Source organism: Eptatretus burgeri, chromosome 5, assembly GCF_056783735.1.
Source record: "Eptatretus burgeri isolate ZD-2024b chromosome 5, Ebu_testis_v1, whole genome shotgun sequence".
Classification (NCBI taxonomy): Eukaryota; Metazoa; Chordata; class Myxini; order Myxiniformes; family Myxinidae; genus Eptatretus; species Eptatretus burgeri.
Genome location: NC_140965.1, coordinates 33359853 through 33381535, shown reverse-complemented (window position 1 = coordinate 33381535; position 21683 = coordinate 33359853). Strand labels below are relative to the sequence as shown.

General features: G+C 43.7%; 1 protein-coding gene and 1 long non-coding RNA gene across 3 annotated transcripts in view; one reads left to right on the top strand and one right to left on the bottom strand.

Annotated features, from left to right (window-relative positions):
- LOC147026191 (flavin-containing monooxygenase 5-like) overlaps positions 1–21683 on the bottom strand; it is a 187298-nt gene that overhangs the window by 125178 nt on the left and 40437 nt on the right. Inside the window, exon 1 of one of the 2 annotated variants that reach the window (XM_085881348.1) lies at positions 4196–4539. The exons of the other annotated variant lie outside the window; for it this stretch is intronic. Within the exon in view, the coding sequence (XP_085737474.1) occupies positions 4196–4330 (135 nt within the window). The 5' untranslated portion in view covers positions 4331–4539. Of the gene's footprint in view, positions 1–4195; positions 4540–21683 lie in introns of those variants that run through there. 2 annotated transcript variants of the gene reach the window in all.
- Positions 1–21683, top strand: part of LOC147026192 (uncharacterized) — a 66903-nt gene that overhangs the window by 40324 nt on the left and 4896 nt on the right. The window lies entirely within an intron of this gene.

Sequence of the window (21683 nt, the reverse complement as noted above, 5' to 3'; positions counted from 1 at the left end):
ATGGGCAATGTCTCAATCTCTCTAATTTACCATAATTTACATTATGGTAAATGAGAGTGGGTGGAAGAAAAGGATTATGAAAAGGCTTTGATGAATATTGTTATTTCTTCTCAAGAGGAATTGAATGAGGAAGAAGAAGGTTATTATTTTCAGGTTGATTTGAGGGACCCAAGTGATCTTCGTAATAAGCATAAAGACCTTCCTTTTGCATGTGAGAAAGAAACCCCAAAGAAAGAATGGTTAAGTGATTATCATAAAAGTTTTAATATTAAAGGCAAATCAACAGAAAAGTTATTAACAACATTCTATGATAAAGAGGGATATGTTTTGCATCAGAGAAGCTTGAAACAGTTTTTGAGAGAAGGATTGAGAGTAGCAAAAATTCATAGTTTTAAAATTTAAACAAAGTCCTTGGATGAAAAAGGTATTTTAAATTCAATACAGATATGAGAACAAATACAAAAGTAAAATTTGAAGGGGAATTCTATAAATTGATGAATAATGCTGTCTTTGGAAAGACAATGGAGAATGTTAGAAACAGGCAAAATATTAGATTTGCAACATCTTGGAAAGAAGCTTTGAGATTGATAAATAAACCAAGTTTTAAGAGAGAAGAGGTTTTTTTCAGAGAACTTTTCTGCTCTTCATATGGAAAAGGAAAGTATTGTAATGGATAAACCAATTTACATTGGAACAGCAGTTCTTGATTTATCAAAGATATTGATGTATGATTATTTGTATAATGGCTTAAAGAAAGAGTATGGTGAAAATGTTTCATTGTTGTATATGGACACTGATAGTTTTATCCTCGATATAAAAACTGATGATGTTTATAAATATATGAAGAAAAATATTGGAGTGTATGATACAAGTAATTTTAGTAAGAAGAGTGAGTTATTTTCCAAAAAGAATGAAAAGGCTATTTGTAAGTTTAAGGATGAGTTGGGTGGAAAAGTAATGAGTGAGTTTATTGGATTGAGAGCAAAGGCATATGCTTTTAAGTATGGTGATCAGATTGATAAGAGGTTAAAGGGAATAAAGAAATATGTAATAAAGAAATCAATAACTTTTAGAAATTATTACAAATGTTTGATGAATAAGAAAGAAGAATATAGGAAAATGAATACAATATGAAGTTATAAACATAACATATATAGTGAAGAAATAAATAAAAAGGCATTAGGAGCCTTTGATGATAAGAGATTTATTTTAGATAATGGAATAGATTGTGTTCCATATGGATATTGTATGATAGAGTGTATAAAATAGATTGTGTTTTAACGATGGGAAGATGGGTTAGGGTGTTTTTTAGGGCTACCGCCACGTTTTTTCACAATATATAATTGGTCAAACCAAGTATTAATCAAACTAAAGAGTGGAGAAAATCTCAGTCTTGGTATAAAAATGGAAAACATAATGAATGTAAAAAATATCAAATAAGTGTTATTGAAAAAAAATAACGAAAACAAAGGTAAATAAAACAAATAAGCAAATCAATTTAAAAACTCGTAAGTTAGAGGCTGTAAAGAAAAAAAATAAATATCCTTGAATGTACTGAAAACTTTGATGGTTATCAATTGAACAATGAAAAAACAATTTATTATAATCTCAAAATGATATGTGGCTCAGGAGGTGGTCAAACAAGAGCATTAAGAGAAGTTTATCATTTCGTAATGGCACAAAAGGGGTATCTTAAAAAAATATAAAGATTCAAATGTTTTGTTTTTAAATATTTTAGATGGGGATTATTGTGCAAAGAAAATTAACTATTGAAGGAATTTGAGAATGAACAAATCTTTATAGGTTCAATGAGTGAGCTAAACAGTATGCATTGGTTATTTGAAAAAGAGTGTTCCTCGGCTTACATGTTTCAGATATTTCTTTAGAATCACCTTTAACAAATCACATTACTACTTTACTACTTGAACAAATCTTTATCTTATTGCATTGGTTGTTTGAAAAAAAGTGTTCCCAGATTAAAAGGGGAGACAAATAAATATACCTTGGGATAAAAAGGGGGTTTACTTTTTGGGGAAAAAAAAATGAATCGCTGAAAATCCCCCATTCAATTACATGGGGAAAAGTGAGCCAGAATCAGTATATTCACCCTACTGACATCATATTCGTTTTTATGACGTCATCATTAAGAGGGCGAGGATCTTCGCTCATTCGAGCTTGTTTGTTTCACAGCATTCAGTTTTCATCGAAACTTCCTGAAACTTGGCATATGTATGTAAAAATACCCTGCGCAGACAGTAACCATCTCGGATTTTGAAAATTCCTCCAAGAAAAAAAAGTTATGACATCAAAATATCTCCGCTAATGGCAATCGCATTAAAACATTATCTCCGAAGCTAGGCAAGTTTTTTGAATTCTATTTGCGGGAATCGAACAGGGTATTAGCAGCGATGAATTACCGCACATATGATACATCACTTTGATGTCATATCAATTTTTATAACGTCATTCCTATTTTTTGACATTTTTTATTTCACAACCCAGAGTTTTCATCAGATCTTCGTGAAACTTGCCATCTATATGCAGAAAGCCCACGCGCAGGCAGTAACCATCTCCGATTTTGGTAATTCTTCCTCGAGAAAAGTTGACGTCATAACATCGCCACTAATGGAAATCGCCCATACCATTATCTCCGAAACTAGGCAAGCTGTTTGAATTTTGTTTGCGGGATTTAAGCCGGGCATTAGCACAGATAATTTATCGCAAACCTGATACATCACAATGACATCATATTCGTTTTTATGACGTCATATTCGTTTTTATGACGTTATCATTAAGAGGACGAAGATCTTAGCTCATTTGAGCTTGTTTTGATAAGTATGTGTTTATAGTTAGAATCCCTCCTTCTGTCGAATGGGAATTTTGTGTGTGCGCTCCGAGTTATTTTTTACTTAGGTTACATCAACCACAACAACAACATCCCTCCTTCGGTCCTGCCACCATCGGCACGCGCATGGCGTGCCGAGCACACACGTGCGCGGGGCTTCCATCGCGTCAGATCGGAGCCCCGCTCCAAAAAAGGGCATGGAGTGTTTCCTCTGCCCAATGAGCCAAGGGCGAGCATCGCACGCGCGCCCCAGCCAATGGGAGGCGAATGGCGAAAGAAGAAATCGCTCAGACCTCAAGAGAGTGGTGGTAAAAAACGAGAGGATGGCAGACAGTGGTGGTCGTGGTTCGAGGGGTCTGCGGTCCTTTGCGGTGGCTCACCATTGTGGTGGTGACTGAACAGTGGTCGTCGTGGTTTGAGCGGTCTGCAGTCCTTTGCGGTGACTCACCGTAGTGGTGGTGACCGAACAGTGGTAGTCGTGGTTCGAGCGGTCTGGGGTCGTGGTGGCTTGGTCTCGTTCGTGGGTCGTGGACTTTGGGTTGTGGGTTCGAATCCCACTGTAGTGGTTTGGAGTCGGACAAAGTCGGCCGAGGGTGTGGTTTCCCCGGTAGTTAGATGGCATGGGTAGTAAGGTAAATTGGAATTAGACAAGTGGACCCTACCTCACGCCGTCGAAATATTGGTGACCACGGTTCTCACAGTGACCCGTCACCTTTCGGAGTTGTCCGAGAGTCACGACCTAAATTCCGGGTGTTCGGTGGGAGACGACCCTACTGCTCCCCCTGGTGGTGGTTTATCACCGACGAACGCCGGCCCACAACAATGTGTATCTGTGTGCGTGCGTGCGTGCGTGTGTTATGTCTGGTTTCCTTCTTGAAACTATGGTTCAGTAATTGATCTTTACGTTGATTGTGCTTGATATAATTGAAATTGCTGCTCGTTCGTCCCCCACCGGTTTCACAAGAGGGTACTATAGGTGTGATATCCATCTGATCATCTGTCTCTCTCACCTGTGTTTTTTCCGACTTTTTCCCCATACTTTATAAACTTCTTGCAAATAAATTCTCGCTCTTGTTTATTTTTGAATGGATGTGGCAGTGAGCCTGCTATTCTGGTACAGGATCCCTTCAATATTGTCACCAGGCTACCTGTCACCGAACACAGATTAAATATTCAGGTGAACTTCAAAACTTTTCCAAGGAACAAAATCCATGGGAATGAGATTAATGTACACAGTACATAGTTCATAATATGGTTCATGTACACAGTTTTACACTATTTTAAGTATCTGGTTCCTCAAAATTTTAAAATAATGTGAGAGTTTCAAAGAAAGCTCCGCTCCAAACGCACCTTGTATCGCCACAGCCCCCCGATATCTTCGCTCTGTTCATAGCACGTTGGCTCCAAACCTTCATCGAGGCAGCATTTGATGGACGTGAGACCACTCCCTCCGGCTCCGATGATACACACTCGCTGCACGACCATGGTTCCTCGTACGAAAGATTAATGTTCACCAGTTGGTCAAATCGCTCAACAGTTTGGAAGCAGGTTGCTATTTTGACACTAAAATGCACTTCCTTTGCTTAAGTTACAATTCTAATTACCAATGCTCTCTGTAAATGCTGGGACACCGCACTGCTTCATATGAACCTCAAAAAAATTCAATGAGGTTCAACTGCGTGTTCGAACACAACTGGATGTGAAATCTCGCGAGATTTAACTTTTTATCGACTTGTTGGATGAACTCTCCACGCCCTGCCTGCTGTCAGACTTCATTTCAATACTTTGTGTTGTATTTCTTGTTCGCGTTTTGTTACTTGAAATTGGATATCCGTCTATCCATTACTTTTCCCCCCACAATGTTGTTGTGGACATTGTATTACAGCTGCTTATTAATAACTTGTTTTGCCAATCATTTGTAATTATTTGTTTGCTTTTAGGGTTACCTGGCATTGCCAGGTGGGGGTCCTGAGAAGTGAGAGAAGCAGGAGAGACAGCAGGCCTGAGAATGGGGAAGGTGGATTGGTGTTAGGAGAACCTGTGGTGGGGAGGAAACCGAGCTGTTCGGGTGGATGGGGGGGGCGGATATAAAACTGTGCAGGGGGCAGGAGAGCCAGAAAATAAGTGGGTAAAGGGGTCTTAAGGCAACATCAGTGGGTAAAGGAGTCTTAAGGGAACATCAGTGGGCAAAGGGGTCTTAAGTGTCGAGGTCTTAACAGTCTTACAGGTCATTGTGGCGTTTATGGTCTTTGAGATCTTAAATGTATTCAAGGCCTTTGGAATCTTAACCATCTTTGGGGTCCAAAGGGTCTTTAGGGTTATTAATGTGTCTTAATTGTTTTTAGGGGAATTCAATGTTCTTAAGGGTCTTATCTTCAAAGCATGTAGAAAGTCTTCAATGAAGCATGTGAAAAACACGAACAGAAAAAGGTCTTATGGTTCTTCGGGATCTTTAAAGGCTGAGGTTGTGGATGAAAATACACTGAGGACAACCCCAGGGTCGGACTTGGTCTGTGTGCCAAATTTGGTAGTTGTCGGCCCAGCGAGCTTTGCAAAAAATGCAAACAAACAGACAGACATCTGATGAATCTTATTTATGAGCTTGTGAGTTGAGGCAATGCTGGTTTGAGTTTATTTAAGGTCTTAGGGGTCTTTAAGAGTATTCAGGATCTTAATTGTTTTTCGAGGTCTAAAAGGGTCTTTGAGGTGTTCCAGCTCCAAAGGGTCTTGAGGGTCTGAACTCTAAAGTGTCTTTGGGGTATTGAGGGCCTTCTGAAGACTTAAGGGTCTTCAGGATCTTTGGGATCTTAATGGTCTTTGGGGTATTCAGGGTTTTAAAGGGTCTTAATGGTGTTTGGGGAATTCAATGGTCTTGAGGGTCTTATGGGTCTTTGGGGCCTTTGTGGTCTTATCTCCCAAACATGAAATCTCATCTCTGAAGCATGTAAAGCCATTTCTGGGGAGATCTTAGGGGTCATCAGGGGGTCTTTAAAGGCTGTGGTTGTGGATGAAAATACCCTTATACCCAGGGGGCAAGAGTGGTCAACCAGACACGGTCTGCTATAAAAGGTTGTTGTATATGCTTGGATTCTTTAGACCCCCAGCAACGACTTCTGGGTGGACAACCTTTCCAACAGGCGACTGCAACTCTGCAATTCAAGATGGCTTCCAAGATGGCCGCCATATTTTTAAATCACCATAACATCGTCAATTGTGATAGATGGGATCAATTTTCAAAAAATCTTAACCCGGAATGCAAATGGTGTTAATTATGGTTTACAAGCTTTTTAGGGGTATTGAAGGGTACTGAACTCAAATCTGCTGTCTGCCCAGCTCAAAAATGGCCCATAATGCCTCAAAATTAGGAAATCCAAGATGGCCACCACCGACGGGCTGAAATGTATTTATGTACAAATCTTTTTTACGAAACAAGGTAGAAACTTGAATGAAATGTGCTTTTGTAGGTTTTCATATATGGGGAATCCAACGGCATATTCAGTTTTGAGATAAAATATGAAAAAAACTGCTTGAAACTCATATTTATTGCAAAAATTGTCTTTTTTGAAGATGAATAATTAATTTTGTCGACCAGATAAGATCCACAAGTAGGTTCATCAGATAAGATCCACAAGTCGGTTGATCCTATGCGTCCAAGAATAAATTACTTGGTTTGCAGTTTTTTCCAGTTAGGACCGTCTGCATTCCTTGTTACTGCAGATCGTCACCACAGTCGGTCACGTCACAGGAGGAGTGACGTCACATGAGGAGTGACGTCACATGAGGAGTGACGTCACCGAACAGTCTCGCAACTCCAGTAACATCACGTTTAGCACGAGTGCATTAACGTCAAAAGGAAACAGCCCCGTGGACTGTGGTGCATGCTGTATGGTTTATGTCTATTTATTCCCGCTTATCTGTTTCTAAATTGTTACCAAGCCTCGAAGTTGTAAGTATTCATGTACCAGCTATTTGATTGTTTTCTTCTTGACTGATATTCCTGGTCATTGTTCCTACGTTTTTCATGAAACCATCACGTCAACCTTTCTATTATCGTCACGTCAATGGTCCCCGTCAATCGCTCATTTCATTCGTTAACGTCTATCATCATCCAAATCGTCCCAATCTCCTCAATCGTCATCATCAACCTCATCGTTTCTCCATCGTGATATGTATCGTCATTCGTAGTCGTCTTCACCGCACGTGCATCTTAATCGTCTCGTGTCCCGTCTTTAAATCGTCAACGTCCTTTCATCGCTGAAAACATAGCTTTAGGCACAGACCATACTCGAAAAAGACCAGTGTCGCTGGAGCCACAGTCATAAAAATCATGTGGGCAGAAATGTCCAAAACTGTGTGATCTGTAGTAGTGTGGGCATTGTGTGGTGTGCATGTAGTCTAGCATGTCAGAAGTTTGCATGTAAGTGTAGTGTATCAATAGTTTGCATGTATTCTAGTTGCTAGTATGCATAGCATGGTGGTGGTTTTGTTGCAGGTGATTGCATGAGCGGTACGATGATGACACAGGCAGAGAAATGGCTGCTGGAGGGAAGCTTGTCACTGAAAAAGGAACCCAAGAGGAGACGCCAGGACACTGACATTGACCACAGAAAGTGCATCATATGTCAAGGACTTGGTGCAAAAGGACTATATAATATCACAACAGACATACTAGTTTTGGCCATGAAGGCTCGACAAGATGAGACATTTGAGAGACTTAAACATGACTCGGCTACTGGTACATGGCTGACAGACAAGATACCCAAATGGCACAGTAAGTGTAGAAACTGGTACACGAATGAGAAGAGTTACAAACTTTCTGAAAAGAAGAACCATGAAGAAGTGATGCTGAAGACTTGAACTAGCCTGGGTGCAGCAACTCTTCCCAGCATTCAAGGTTAACCAGGACCAACACACCAACATTTGATGTGAAGAATACATGCCTCATCTGCAACAAATGGTGGATGCGTGGCAAAGAGCCAACATGCAGAGTATCGACAGAAAACAGTCAGCAGAACATCATAGATACGGCAAAGCAACTAAAAAGAGAGGACATTCTGTTCAGATGTGGACATGTTGGTAAAGGACATGACATGGTGGCCAATTATATCATACCACAAGCCATGCATGGCTGCATTCAAAGCACATCGTGTCCCCACTGGGAAATTAACAAAAAAATACCTGTATGATGTTGCATTCGAGCGACTCCTAGAACAGCTAGAGATCCCCATTTTCCATGACATGTGTGGGTATTTGGTGAAGTCGCTGCGGGACCAATACAGGGCCATTTTACGAGAGCTCGGAGTTAAAACAGCAGACTCGTACCGATCTATCACCCTCAGATTGAAGCTGCAACAGAAATAGAGCAAGCGAATTTCCATTCTCGATCAAAGCTGTGGATCGGGATTCATTTGCGCATCAGCCATACCCCTTGGTGATGTACTGGAGAAACTCAGGAACCTAGAAGCAGCGCAACATGAGGATGAAAAGCATCGTACACTTCGGCATGCAGCAAAGATCCTCCGAGCAGATTGCAAGCAATGCAAAAGACAATGCCAAAATGAACAGTCAACAGAGATTTCTTTTGCAGCTGCAGACAGTGACAATTAACTGCATACCATCAGCTGCTCACATGGACACTTGTATTGCAGCATTATATTGAGTGGTAGACCTGTTCATATGATGCAACATTGTGGTGTGTATCATCGACATGAATTTTACGAATATTTGCCTCAGCCATTTCGCTTGCATTCCAAATTGTGAAGCACGTGCAGTAGTTCATTTCTCATGTAATCTGTGTTCTTTGTAACTAGTACCATTCTGTACCATTATTGTTCTTACAATAACAGTAAACTACTGTGTATTGTTATGGTTGATTTTCTGTGTCCTGGTCGCTTCAAAGCATTATATTAACATGTAATAAATGGTAAAAAAAAACACATTATATCATTCTGAAACCATCATAAATAGATTCCCTGATCTAGAAAACCAGACAAACGAAGTATTAAACATGAAAATCGATAAGAATTGACGACGTTATAGTGATTTAGAAATATGGCGGCATCTTGGACGCCATCTTGAATTGCAGAGTTACAGTGGCCTGTTGGAAAGGTTGTCCGCCCAGAAGTTGTCGCCAGGGGTCTAAGGAATCCAACCATAGACAACAAACTTTTACAGCAGACAGTGTCTGTTTTCGCAAAAAATGGGGGGTTTGCCTCATGGGTATTAGGACAATACACGGGTCGGACTTGCTCTGCACTCGACAGAGAATGTGCAACAGTTAAAGCGACAGAAGTTTCTTCCGCTTAATTGTAGGGGCACGGCACGGCACCCTCTCTCAATCATGGCAGATGACCTTACTGTACCATACAACCACCGAGGATGGATCGACTATCGGCACATTTGCGGAAAATCGAAAATTATTCACCCATCGAGTTAAATCATTCCGCGATGTAACCCGTACTTACAATACGAATATGGAGGTCGACTTCCGAGTGTGGCGTCACGGCAAGCCCTCTCATCCTTGAGCTTGCCAACATCCAGCCGAGGCTGGAATGTTACCATTCTCCCGGATTTAAGCTGCAACTTCAGAGTTGCTACAACAAGCCTGTGGCCGGTATTGAGGAACTGAGCACTCCAGTAGACCCTGCAGTTCTGGATCATCCTCCAGCGAACATCAATGAGCACATGGGCAATGTCCTTTGCCACACCACCAGCGCTGGAATACCAAGACCAGCAATGAGCCTGTGGGTGCTGAGACCAGTGAAATGTGATAATTTAAAGAAATAACGAGTCTTAACTAAGTGAATGTACCTATTTACTTTAAGAAAGCAAGACTATGTTCCCTCCTCCATTTATACACAAGAAAATGTGAACTTTCCAAAGCATTAAACTGATCTTTTTCTACTCGTTGGAGAATTATACTGAGTGAATAAAAAATTTATGAACATAACAAAATTAACTCGCTTCATTGAGCTATATGATTTAATGCATTCACTGCAATACCTCATGTCAGGCCCCCCAGAAGGACTGCTTATCCACAGGGCCGGATTTACCATCTGGGGGGCCGTGGGCACAATGATTGTGGGGGGCCCCCAAATTTGGAGATTAATCAACAACTTAAATTATAACTGCTTTTTCATCAACAACTGAACTTGTATCTATAGATTTGGCAGATCCTGATCAGGAATGATTTGGCATATATGTTCACAAATTACAATGAAATCAGACAAGATGACAAGATGGACGGATTGTTATTGATATGGCTGGTGACTTATCCATGAGCTGATGACTTATCTCTGAGCTCATTCTAAAATCAAATCACAAAAATGTTTTTGCTGCAAGAGTAAGAGATAGCGATGGACTAATATAAGAAAATAACAAACGACGCGCTGTCATTAATCAGACTGCGAACTTCGACTAAAAATCTTCTAACTTCTAAAAACCCTCTGGACAAGAGAAATCCGAAATGGTGATTAATAGCCGACTTCCAGCGACCGCACATATACGGCAGTGTCATCCACATCAATGAACATACACACGGTGCCTTAATCAATGGACAAACTTCCTGCGCGACTTCGTGGCAGCGATCTCGGATATGATACTGTCAACCTGCATGGAATTGACCACATCGGATTCGGTTGAAATGAGGGTCAGATTGACCAGTCTCTGCTGCCCCATCGTGGAGCGAAGTTGGTTCTTGATAAGCTTGAGTTTCGAAAACGAGCGCTCCCCGGAGCAGTTCGACACCATCAGTGAGAGGTCAATCCGAAGCAGCACTTCCACGTTTGGGAAAGTGTCGGTGAGTTTTCGCTCGATGAGAAAACTGTACATCTCGAGTTCAGTACAGCCCGAATCTGGCTCTGACTCCTTCATCATGGCTTGAAACTGAATCATTTCTTCTGTGTGGTCAGGTGATAGATCTTCCCGATACAGCTCGACGAGCTTCGAGCATGACTCTCGAATCTGCTCCACTTCGAGTTGAACAAGAGCACGCAGGAATCCAAATCTGTCGCTGATCTCGCTGTAAGTGTTTGTACACTTTTCCAACTGCGACAGCAGTACGTCGATCACTGCAACGTATCCACTGATGTGAAAGGACTCCTTGGCATCTAGTTCTACTTCTGGAGTGTGTCCGTAGTCCAAGGGAGCGAGGCGGACATTACGCTTTTGTCTACGCGATCCGCGAGTGAATTCCTCCGTACCTGAGCGCTCCACTCCGTCAACAACGAATGTATCAAACTGATCGCGTAATGACTGCACGAAACTCGCCAGTGACTTGAGGAGCTGCACGGCTGTGTTGAGATCGGTAGCTTGTGACTGAAGGGTTTTACTCGTACGATCAAATCTACCAAGGACAGTAGACCAGAAACCAGCATAGAACCCTATCTCGAGCGTGCACATCGTTTGGTGAAGTGTCTCGGCAGTGTTTCTCGTTTCACTCTTCAGTTGTTCATCATTTGCGATTTCATCGAGGACATCCATGATTTCGCTGTAACCGTCTAGAAGAGCTCGGGTTGCATCAGAATGAGCCGACCAGCGAGTGTCGCTGAGGCGCTTTGGTACTTGCAGACCTTTGGCTTTCAGGGCATCAAATAATCTTCCGGAGCGTGACGTGGAAGCTGTAAAAAATACAAACACTTGTTCCACGAATTCAAAGAATGCTGCTGCAGGACTACAGCATCCCACGGCCGACTGACCGACTAAGTTCAGTGAGTGCGTCACGCATGGCACAAATATTGCGAGAGGGTTCTCCTGTTGGATCATTCCCTGCATCCCGTTGTATCGGCCACTCATATTAGATGCGTTATCGTAAGATTGTCCTCGGCAGTTAGCGATGTCCAATCCAGTGGCTTTCAAAAAATCCAGTAATGCCGTCGCTTGCTGGAGTCCAGTGTGTCCTGTGTTGCTCAGAAAGGTCATGAAACGCTCCACTGGAGCCTCGTTCTCGATGTATCGTGGAATAACTGTGAGCTGGTCGATGTGGCTTATGTCAGGAGTAGAAACGACTGACACAGAGAAGTATTTTGCCTCTTTCACACGAGCGACGATGTTATCCAGAACAGATTTTCCGATGATGGAGACTAACTCTTCACATATCATAGATGATAAGTAGTTGGTGTAGCCACTACCTTGGTTGGCATATTTCTGAATATGCTGCACCAAAAATGGATCATATTCTGCAAGTAATTCCATTAAACCAAGGTAGTTACCATTCGTCCATGACCCAACAATTTCATCCGATCCACGGAACGCCAGACCAAGCTCAGCGAGAAACGATATCACGCTCACACTTCGTTTCAGCACCTCCCTCCAATAGGATGCAATCTCACTCACCTGTTTGACGAGTTCAGTGTCCACACGACCTGCGGATGTTGCTCTGTCTGACAAGCGGATGATAGTCGCACAATGTACATGCGAACGCTCATGCACCTCGATAGAACGACTGGCATGCTTCCAATGATTGAATCCTTTCCCGCCCAGGGCAGTTGCGCCTCTCAAGAGCTTGCAAGCGATGCAGTACAGTTTTCCGGTTGATGTGGAGAAGCAAAGCCAGGACCTTTTAACGGACTTTCCGTTTTGTAGTCAACGGTAAAAAAGATTCTTGGAGCAGCAGCGTTTCCTACCTTCAACAAACTGTATGGATGAATCAAAGGGACCAGTCGAGTTCTGCAGGGGCTCCAAATCTCGTGATGACCAGAAGCCGATCATCTCTGACGACGGTCGCTCAGGAGGCCAACATCCAATGTCATTGGCAAAGCCAGGTCCACGATCAGTCAGTATATTTCGTGCTTCTTCATCTGATGCATGTTCTTCATGGGTGGAACCTTCGGAGATGTTGGGCGAATCTTGACGCTGGGGTAGCGTTGCCAACTCCGCTTGTTCTGTCTCTGTTGGTGTTCCAGCCTCTGTCATGGATGAATCGCCTGTTTGTGCATGAGTGAAAAACTGAGATTTTCTGCGTCTTGTCGATGACGGCCTTGTGTCTTTCATCTTTTTCCTTGGAACGTTTCCGCTTTGGAGCACCACTCTCATATTTCCGTGGAGCCCTGGATTTGTGCCTGTCGTCACCGAAGCCGCGCATTGTGGTTTCTGCAGCTGGTAGGTACCGAGTAACCGAGATATCGTCAGAGTGCACGTTGGACGTACCAGAATATGAGAAATGCAATTTACTGTATATACAAAGAAACACTTAGCAATTTCTACTTAAGGACGGGGCCCACGGACACACACACACACCCAAAAGAAATGGACCCCGTCAGGTCTTTATTGGACCCCCAGCCGAGGAGAAAAGGTCAGCTGGGGAGTCAAGGTCTGGCCGGGTGCCTGTCCGTCTCATGCGGTCACACCGGACTGCAACCCACCATGGTGGGACTCGAACACACGACCCGGAATCCACCGAGCCCACGACCCTGGCTGCTCGGCCACCACCACCACAAGGAGCCCCGCAAAAGACCGCAGACCACGACTGCCGACGACGACGACTCTAACTATGCACACCAAGAGCAATGGCCACGATGACTGCTCCGGTCGCTGCTTGACGACTATTCTTCTCTTCTCTTTCGTGAGGTCAGAGGGATTTCTTCCCCTTGCCACTCACCTCCTGATTGGACGGTTGCGTCGCGCGTTTCGCCGGCCGTCCCTCATTGGATAGGCCCACGGTGGGCGGGGCAACTCCCACCTTTCTGGGTGGAGTCCCGATCTGAGGCGATAAGCCTCCTGATTGGACGAAGGGCGGAGTCGGAGCTGAAGTGATGAGCCTCCTAATTGGAGGAGGTCCGGTGGGAGGAGGGAACCTCACCCCTTTACGTGACACGTTGCACGTGGGCGGTGGTGTGAAGAACGAAGGATTGATTGGAGATGTAAAAAACCTGACCATAAAAGAAACCTGCAGCGCACACATGCAATCAACCCATGAGACAGAAGGACGGGACCCTAACTATAAACACATCAAGTACTTATCGAAATAACTGAACTGCGGGGTCTTGAGCTGTCTGTGTGCAAGAGGCTTCCAAGTCCGTGACAGAATGACTACTGTTGCTGGAACTGCGAAGTCTGCCAGTGCTGTTGCGATTACTGTAGGTGCTGCTTGGTGTAGGTTCTTCCCCTAGTTCGTTTTACCTACGGATCCCTGAGTGCGACATTTGTTATACATGTCCCAAAAATAAATAACCGAGTGCGCTGCGTAACTAAAGTATCAGACTCACATGGACAACTTAACTAAGATTGCTGGCGCTAAGACAAACACACAGGTGGGTTAAAATTTATTCACAACTTAAACTATTTACACTAACCATGGCCCAGGACCTGTTATCTGTGGGAAAAGAGGCACAGCAAAGTCAACAGTTTGTGGCTTGAATGGAGTCTCTGGCACAGTGACTGGATGGATACAGAAAAAAACAACAATGCACGGGCTGCACAATGCAGTCCCTGTGGTGTGGATGCCTGCAGGGCAGTCCTTGCAAAACGCTGGAGATGGATGGTCCTGGCACACATGGTTGAAATGGTGACACAGGGGCAATGCAACAAGGGTCAAGCAGGCATGGGGTCAAGGCAAAGGCAGGCAACAAGGCATGGCAAACGCTGACCAGCAGATGCAGCACAACAGGCCGGCATATGAAGCTGGCCGGCCTCTGGTCTGGTCCGTGAGGTCCTGGAGGGAGTGCGGTGGTGCCAGCCGCTCCGAGGGTGGGCTCGGACCTAACCTACTGTCTCCCCCAACCGATCGCCTTTGCCTGTCTTTGTCCACACCCACTCCCTTAGTTTGCAGCAATAAAAAAAACAAAATTTCGGCCCCTTTTATTTTATTTTATTATTTTTTTATATTTTTCTTTATAATGGCTTGTCCCGAACCCCCTCACTATCTTTGTCCGGCTAACCTATCCTGTCCGTCTACTCCCAACCCCTATGATCCTTTTTGGAGGGGAATTAGGGAGAGACTAGTGACCTTCCTCGAGGACCAACAAAGCCTCAGAACAACCTCCTCATAATTCAGCAATCTTTCCCAAGGTGGGTCCAGCGGCCTACGGAGAACGAAGGGATGGATGGTGCGAATTTGATAGACTTTTTTTCTAACTATCCCATCCTTTATTAAACTTTAAACTATCCCCGGGGCTTTTCAACACACCTGTCTCTTCAAACTATTGGTCCTGGAAACCATGATTCCCGTCACCTGTGTTGGTGACCATTATCAATTTGGGCCCTGCCCGCAAATTCTCTTTCGTGCCCTTGCACAATTTCGTGGTTGGGCAGCGTGGCTCAACTGGCAGGGACTTCCGTCTGCCGAACTCAAACTACGGCACCCCCGGGCCCTGAGGCTGTCTCCGAGCCGACTTGCTCCCTATGAGCGCGGGGAGTGCCCTTCCCGGCTTCTCCCCCATATATGCCCACATGGCATTCCTTGTGCTTCGGGTCCCATCCCGTGGGTCGCCCGTGCCCATTGCACTAACCCGGTCCATTGGACCCTTGGCCTACTCTGGCAGACTAGTCTGGTGCCCGGGGTGCCCTCTACTCAATACCCACCTTTCCACAGCCATGCTCCCAGCCGGTCAATGGACTCCTGCACCCTTCAAAAAGGTTTCGAGCCTTCATTCAACACCAACGACAAAACGACCTCCTTTTGGAAAATTTAACTAACCCACTAACTAACATTACACTGACCCTGAGTTCCCTTGGTAGGCCAGGAGCAAACCCAGGGGAAAAAGGTCTTTCTCAACCCACACCACATGCAATGCTTGTTTGCATATTCTGTTACACCAACCTCTCTGGAACATTTCTACGGTGGGTGTCACTTCGACTTGTGGTATACGTTTTTTTCTTCAGGCTATTTTGTATCCTGGGGGTCAAATCAAGTTTTCAGACCAATATGAGAACAAGGTTGAGAGGTGGGATGATTTAAACGACTGTATTTTCCTAACGAGTCGCTCAAATTTGACATGATATACACGGATGGAATGGGAATGGATTATACTACCTGCATATTGAGCTATATGATTTAATGCATTCACTGCAAGACCTCATGTCAGGCCCCCCAGAAGGACTGCCTATCTACAGGGCCGGATTTACCATGTGGGAGGCCGTGGGCACAATGATTTGGGGGGGTCCCCAAATTTGTTGCAGGATTATACGACCTGCAACATATCTCCCATGACTCCCGTTGGCCCTCCTGCTTTTCTACTCTCCATTGCTCTTATAGCTTCCTCAACTTCCTTCTCAGTTATCTTCTCTGCTGATCCTAAAACTGGGTTACTCTCGATGTTGCCTCGGTGGTCCTTTTGTCCATCCAATGGCTCCCAATAGACTATCTTGCATTGACATCCAACCACTTTCAAGCTCAACCACATCATCCTCAACCATACTCAGCCTCTCTCTTAATGCTTCCTTCACTGTCGCCTCTTTCAACCTCCACACCTTCATCCTCGGTTGGTACTTCACCCGCTGAATTCTCCGCGCGCCTTTCACCCTTATATCGCAGACAACCAGGTGGTGCTGCGAAACAGTCTCATCCCCTGGGATCACCTTTGTGTCCTGGAGGTTTCCCCTATCTCGGTGACGCACCATCAGGTTGTCAATGGTTGTCGTCGACTCACCTGACGTGCATGTAATAAGCTTATTATCTGCTTTCTGGAATTGAGTATTACAAATCAACAAATCAGCTCCATCAGCAAACTCCAAGATCCTTTCACCTTCTCCATTTCTCACACCATATCCATAACCCCCATGGACTCCCTCAAAACCATCTGGACTACTTCCCACATGTCCATTCAAGTCTCCTCCTACCACAACAATTTCATCATCTTTCACATTTTCCATCCACTTCTCCATCGCACACCAGAACATGTTGTTCTCTTCATCGCTTCGACCGACCGACGGGCATATCCCGAGATGACGTTCACCAAGAGATTTCCGATCACGATTCTCACCATCATCAACCTTTAATCTCACTACAGTCACACTCACTACACTGTCTACAAACTCCTCAGAAAACATGACACCAACACCATGCTCGCCTTCCGGGCACCCTTGCCACATAAACTTGCACTTCCACCCCTGCCTTCCCTTCACCAGTCTCACACCACTTCCCTTCCACCGTGTCTCCTGCACACAACATATGTCCACTCTTCTTCTGACCAATGTTTCAACCACTTCTCCAGATCTCTCTGTCATTGTCCCTACATTCCATTACCAAACCTCAGAAACCGATCTCCACGATCTCCAGTTGTAAAAATAGATGATATTTCCAAGCAGTCTGCTTCAGATGTCTTGAGTTTCATGCCAGATTCCTGCAGATGTGTAACTTGTGTGCTTGGTTCATCCAGACAGGTGTTTAAACTGAAAAATAAAAATAAAATATAATAATGAGTCAACACTCAAGGGAGATATAGACAGAGGGATAGACAGACAGACAAGACAAGGAGAGAGATAGAGAGAGAGAGGAGAGAGAGAGAGAGAGAAAGAGAGAAAGAGAGAAAGAGAGAAAGAGAGAAAGAGAGAAAGAGAGAAAGAGAGAAAGAGAGAGAGAGAGAGAGAGAGAGAGAGAGAGAGAGAGAGAGAGAGAGAGAGAGAGAGAGAGAGAGAGAGAGAGAGAGAGAGAGAGAGAGAGAGAGAGAGAGAGAGAGAGAGAGAGAGAGAGAGAGAGAGAGAGAGAGAGAGAGAGAGAGAGAGAGAGAGAGAGAGAGAGAGAGAGAGAGAGAGAGAGAGAGAGAGAGAGAGAGAGAGAGAGAGAACGAGAGAGAGAGAGAGAGAGAGAGAGAGAGAGAGAGAGAGAGAGAGAGAGAGAGAGAGAGAGAGAGAGAGAGAGAGAGAGAGAGAGAGAGAGAGAGAGAGAGAGAGAGAGAGAGAGAGAGAGAGAGAGAGAGAGAGAGAGAGAGAGAGAGAGAGAGAGAGAGAGAGAGAGAGAGAGAGAGAGAGAGAGAGAGAGAGAGAGAGAGAGAGAGAGAGAGAGAGAGAGAGAGAGAGAGAGAGAGAGAGAGAGAGAGAGAGAGAGAGAGAGAGAGAGAGAGAGAGAGAGAGAGAGAGAGAGAGAGAGAGAGAGAGAGAGAGAGAGAGAGAGAGAGAGAGAGAGAGAGAGAGAGAGAGAGAGAGAGAGAGAGAGAGAGAGAGAGAGAGAGAGAGAGAGAGAGAGAGAGAGAGAGAGAGAGAGAGAGAGAGAGAGAGAGAGAGAGAGAGAGAGAGAGAGAGAGAGAGAGAGAGAGAGAGAGAGAGAGAGAGAGAGAGAGAGAGAGAGAGAGAGAGAGAGAGAGAGAGAGAGAGAGAGAGAGAGAGAGAGAGAGAGAGAGAGAGAGAGAGAGAGAGAGAGAGAGAGAGAGAGAGAGAGAGAGAGAGAGAGAGAGAGAGAGAGAGAGAGAGAGAGAGAGAGAGAGAGAGAGAGAGAGAGAGAGAGAGAGAGAGAGAGAGAGAGAGAGAGAGAGAGAGAGAGAGAGAGAGAGAGAGAGAGAGAGAGAGAGAGAGAGAGAGAGAGAGAGAGAGAGAGAGAGAGAGAGAGAGAGAGAGAGAGAGAGAGAGAGAGAACGAGAGAGAGAGAGAAAACGAGAGAGAGAGAGAGAGAGAGAGAGAGAGAGAGAGAGAGAGAGAGAGAGAGAGAGAGAGAGAGAGAGAGAGAGAGAGAGAGAGAGAGAGAGAGAGAGAGAGAGAGAGAGAGAGAGAGAGAGAGAGAGAGAGAGAGAGAGAGAGAGAGAGAGAGAGAGAGAGAGAGAGAGAGAGAGAGAGAGAGAGAGAGAGAGAGAGAGAGAGAGAGAGAGAGAGAGAGAGAGAGAGAGAGAGAGAGAGAGAGAGAGAGAGAGAGAGAGAGAGAGAGAGAGAGAGAGAGAGAGAGAGAGAGAGAGAGAGAGAGAGAGAGAGAGACACATACACACACACACACACACACACACACACACACACACACACACACACACACACACACACACGTGTGTGTTTCTCAACTTGAATTCGGGTCTTTCAAGATTCGAGGACATGACAGTAATTATTTCATTTCTCTTCTGAAAATATGAATCTCTTGAATAAAGTCGTTTATTTTTATCCATTCATCGTGTAATTCAGATAATTCGTTCTCCACAGCCGTGATCAACGATGTTTTTATTGGGTACAAGCTGTTAGAAAAAGGCATACAATAATTATTGGTCGTACAGTGATTACCTTCGCATTCTGCGAAAGGTTATGTTTTGGTCGCTGTGTATTTATTTATTTGTGAATATGTGTGTTTGTTTGTTATTCGCATAACTCAGAAAGTATTAAATCGAATTGCATGAAAATTGGTGGGATGATTCGTGATTATCCAAGGACGATTTGATTAGATTTTGGGAGCGATCGGGTCAAAGGTCAAGGTCATGAAAAGGTCAAAAACAAACTTTTGAGCATAATTTCCTTCATAAGACAGATATCGACATGCAACCAACGCCATATTGTTCCATGACGAAATACCTTTCGGGTACGTGGTATCAGATTTGACGTGACGTCATCAGAAGTGCGTCAAAATGACGTCACAAGATGACGTAAATTTTCAATTTTCGACCTCATCAGTTTTGATCATACCTTTTGTGGGACTTACCTTAAGGACGTCACACACCAAATTTGACGTCGTTCGGACTGACCGTTATGACGTCATTGACGTTTGAACATAACGTTTTTCAATTGTGGCGAAAATGTCCTGATATTTTACATTCAAATATCTATGGAATTTGTAAAGGAAATTGTCCCAAATCCAGGCATTATGATCAGTACCAAAATATCTGCTTATTTATGAACAGGTTTTGCAAATTAACTCTATGGTCAAGGTCAAGGTCACACTCAAGGTCAAAATATACTTGTAGGCATAACTTCAGATCTAATAGAGCTATTGACATGAAACCAACGTTAAAATGTTCCGTGAAATAAGAGCTTTCAGGATGGTAGTCCGCGATTGGTAGTGACGTCATTGGAAGTGCGTCAAAATGACGTCACAAGATGACGTCATTTTTAAACTTTCGATTTTTTTCAGTGTTTATCATTCCATTTTGTTGGACTGCCCTCAATGACGTCTAACACCAAATTTGACGTCCATCGGACTGATGGTTGTGACGTCATGGACGTTTTTAAATGACGTTTTTCAAATGTGCCCGGAAAAAAGTAGCGGTGGCGAAGGTATGTGCTCTACCGAGTGCCCGTTCTAGTTTAATTCTGTTTTAAACAAGAAATAATAAATTGGTTTGAGAATCTCACCTCTCAACTTGTGAAAAGCATTGATCCGTAAGGTTGTCGTAAGAATCTGAATGCTCCATTCTCTGAATGAAACATGTTGGGCACACAAGTTGGTTTATGTAAACCGTGAGTCATGACGTCATGGGAGATTTCCCAACAATGGATTTTCCAGGGTGTGTACCAGATGGGAAATGACTTGATTCAGGAGAGGCAGCTTGGGAAAGACGTGTGCAATAGGTTCTCAAGCAGTCCAACTGATTTTAACACGAATATGAAAATTATTTCAATGATTTTGATAAAACTTACGTTTAAAAAAAAAAAAAAGCCTGTTAGTGTTATGATTTAAAATATAACCACGAGGCCTTGTCTCTCACACAATACTTCCTCTTTTTTCGCATCACGACTGTGTCCCAAAACACTTCCTCATTTTCACGGCACAAACTGAAAACATGTAAAACAAAACTTCCCTATTCACTCTGAATGGAATGAAAATATTAAAGGAAATGAGTCAGTCTCAATTTAACATGTGCTCAATGGGGCAGAGATCAGTATCCTCTTTTGACCTGATAGGCCGAGAGTCAGAGGGGGTGGGGGAAGAAATCATTCTCCTATTTTGGGTTTTTTGGGTCTTGAGACAGTCTCAATTTAACATGAGCTTGTATGGGAGGGGGAGAAAATCAGTCTCAATTTTAACATGAGCTTGTATGGGAGAGGGAGAAAAACAGTCTCCTGTTTAAGGTTTTTTTAGGGGTTGTCAGAGAGTTTCCCCTATTAATTTGTATGGGAGGGGGAGAAATCAGTCTCCTGTTTTGGGGTTTTTCGGGGTTAATTCAGAGAGTTTTCCCCCTTTTCCCCATTCATTTGCATGGATGCCTTAGAAACCCCATTTATCATCTACTAACGTGTTGCATGCTTGGAACAAGATCTCCTGTAGTGCAGGTACTCTGCTCGTTCGTATTAATATTGGTTTCAAATAACATTAATATTATGCTGTTATCATTGTTGTTGTTATTATTTTGTGATTAGAAACGGCCTTGGAAAAATGTCATGATAAGCTATTTTAACACGGATATACACCTTAACATGGATTTTGCCCGAGGCAGAAAACCCTTTGGGGAGTGTTGCAAATGAAGTTGCTACAACCTCCATCGTGTGACCCTTAGTCCTCCTGTTAAGTTACGTTGACACGAGTTAAGTAACAACCGAAAGTATTATTGTCAAAAATCAGACACACAGACTGACAAACAGACAGACACCAAATTGCGTGTTTTAGTCTGAATGACAGATACACATACTGTAGATATCAAGCGAATTGGTTGAAAATTGATGATTTATGTGACCTTTGACTTTTTGACCTATTGACATCACAAGCAACATTGTTCCAGCTTGTCATTACCTCTACCAGGTGGTGAAGTTTAGTGAAGATCGGAGTAAAAATCTGACCTGCAGGCGATAGACATACAAACAAACAGACAAACAGCCAGAATAAGAGACCAGACCAACCAATATACCTGCGAATCTTCCATTTCGCAAGTAACAAACAGCCAAACAGACCCAAATGCAATACCCTCTACTATGATGAAGGTAAGTAGAAGCACACTTTAACTGTGAGCAGTTATGGCCAGTGCCCAAGCCTCCCCACTTCGATACAATCCTGCTTTGA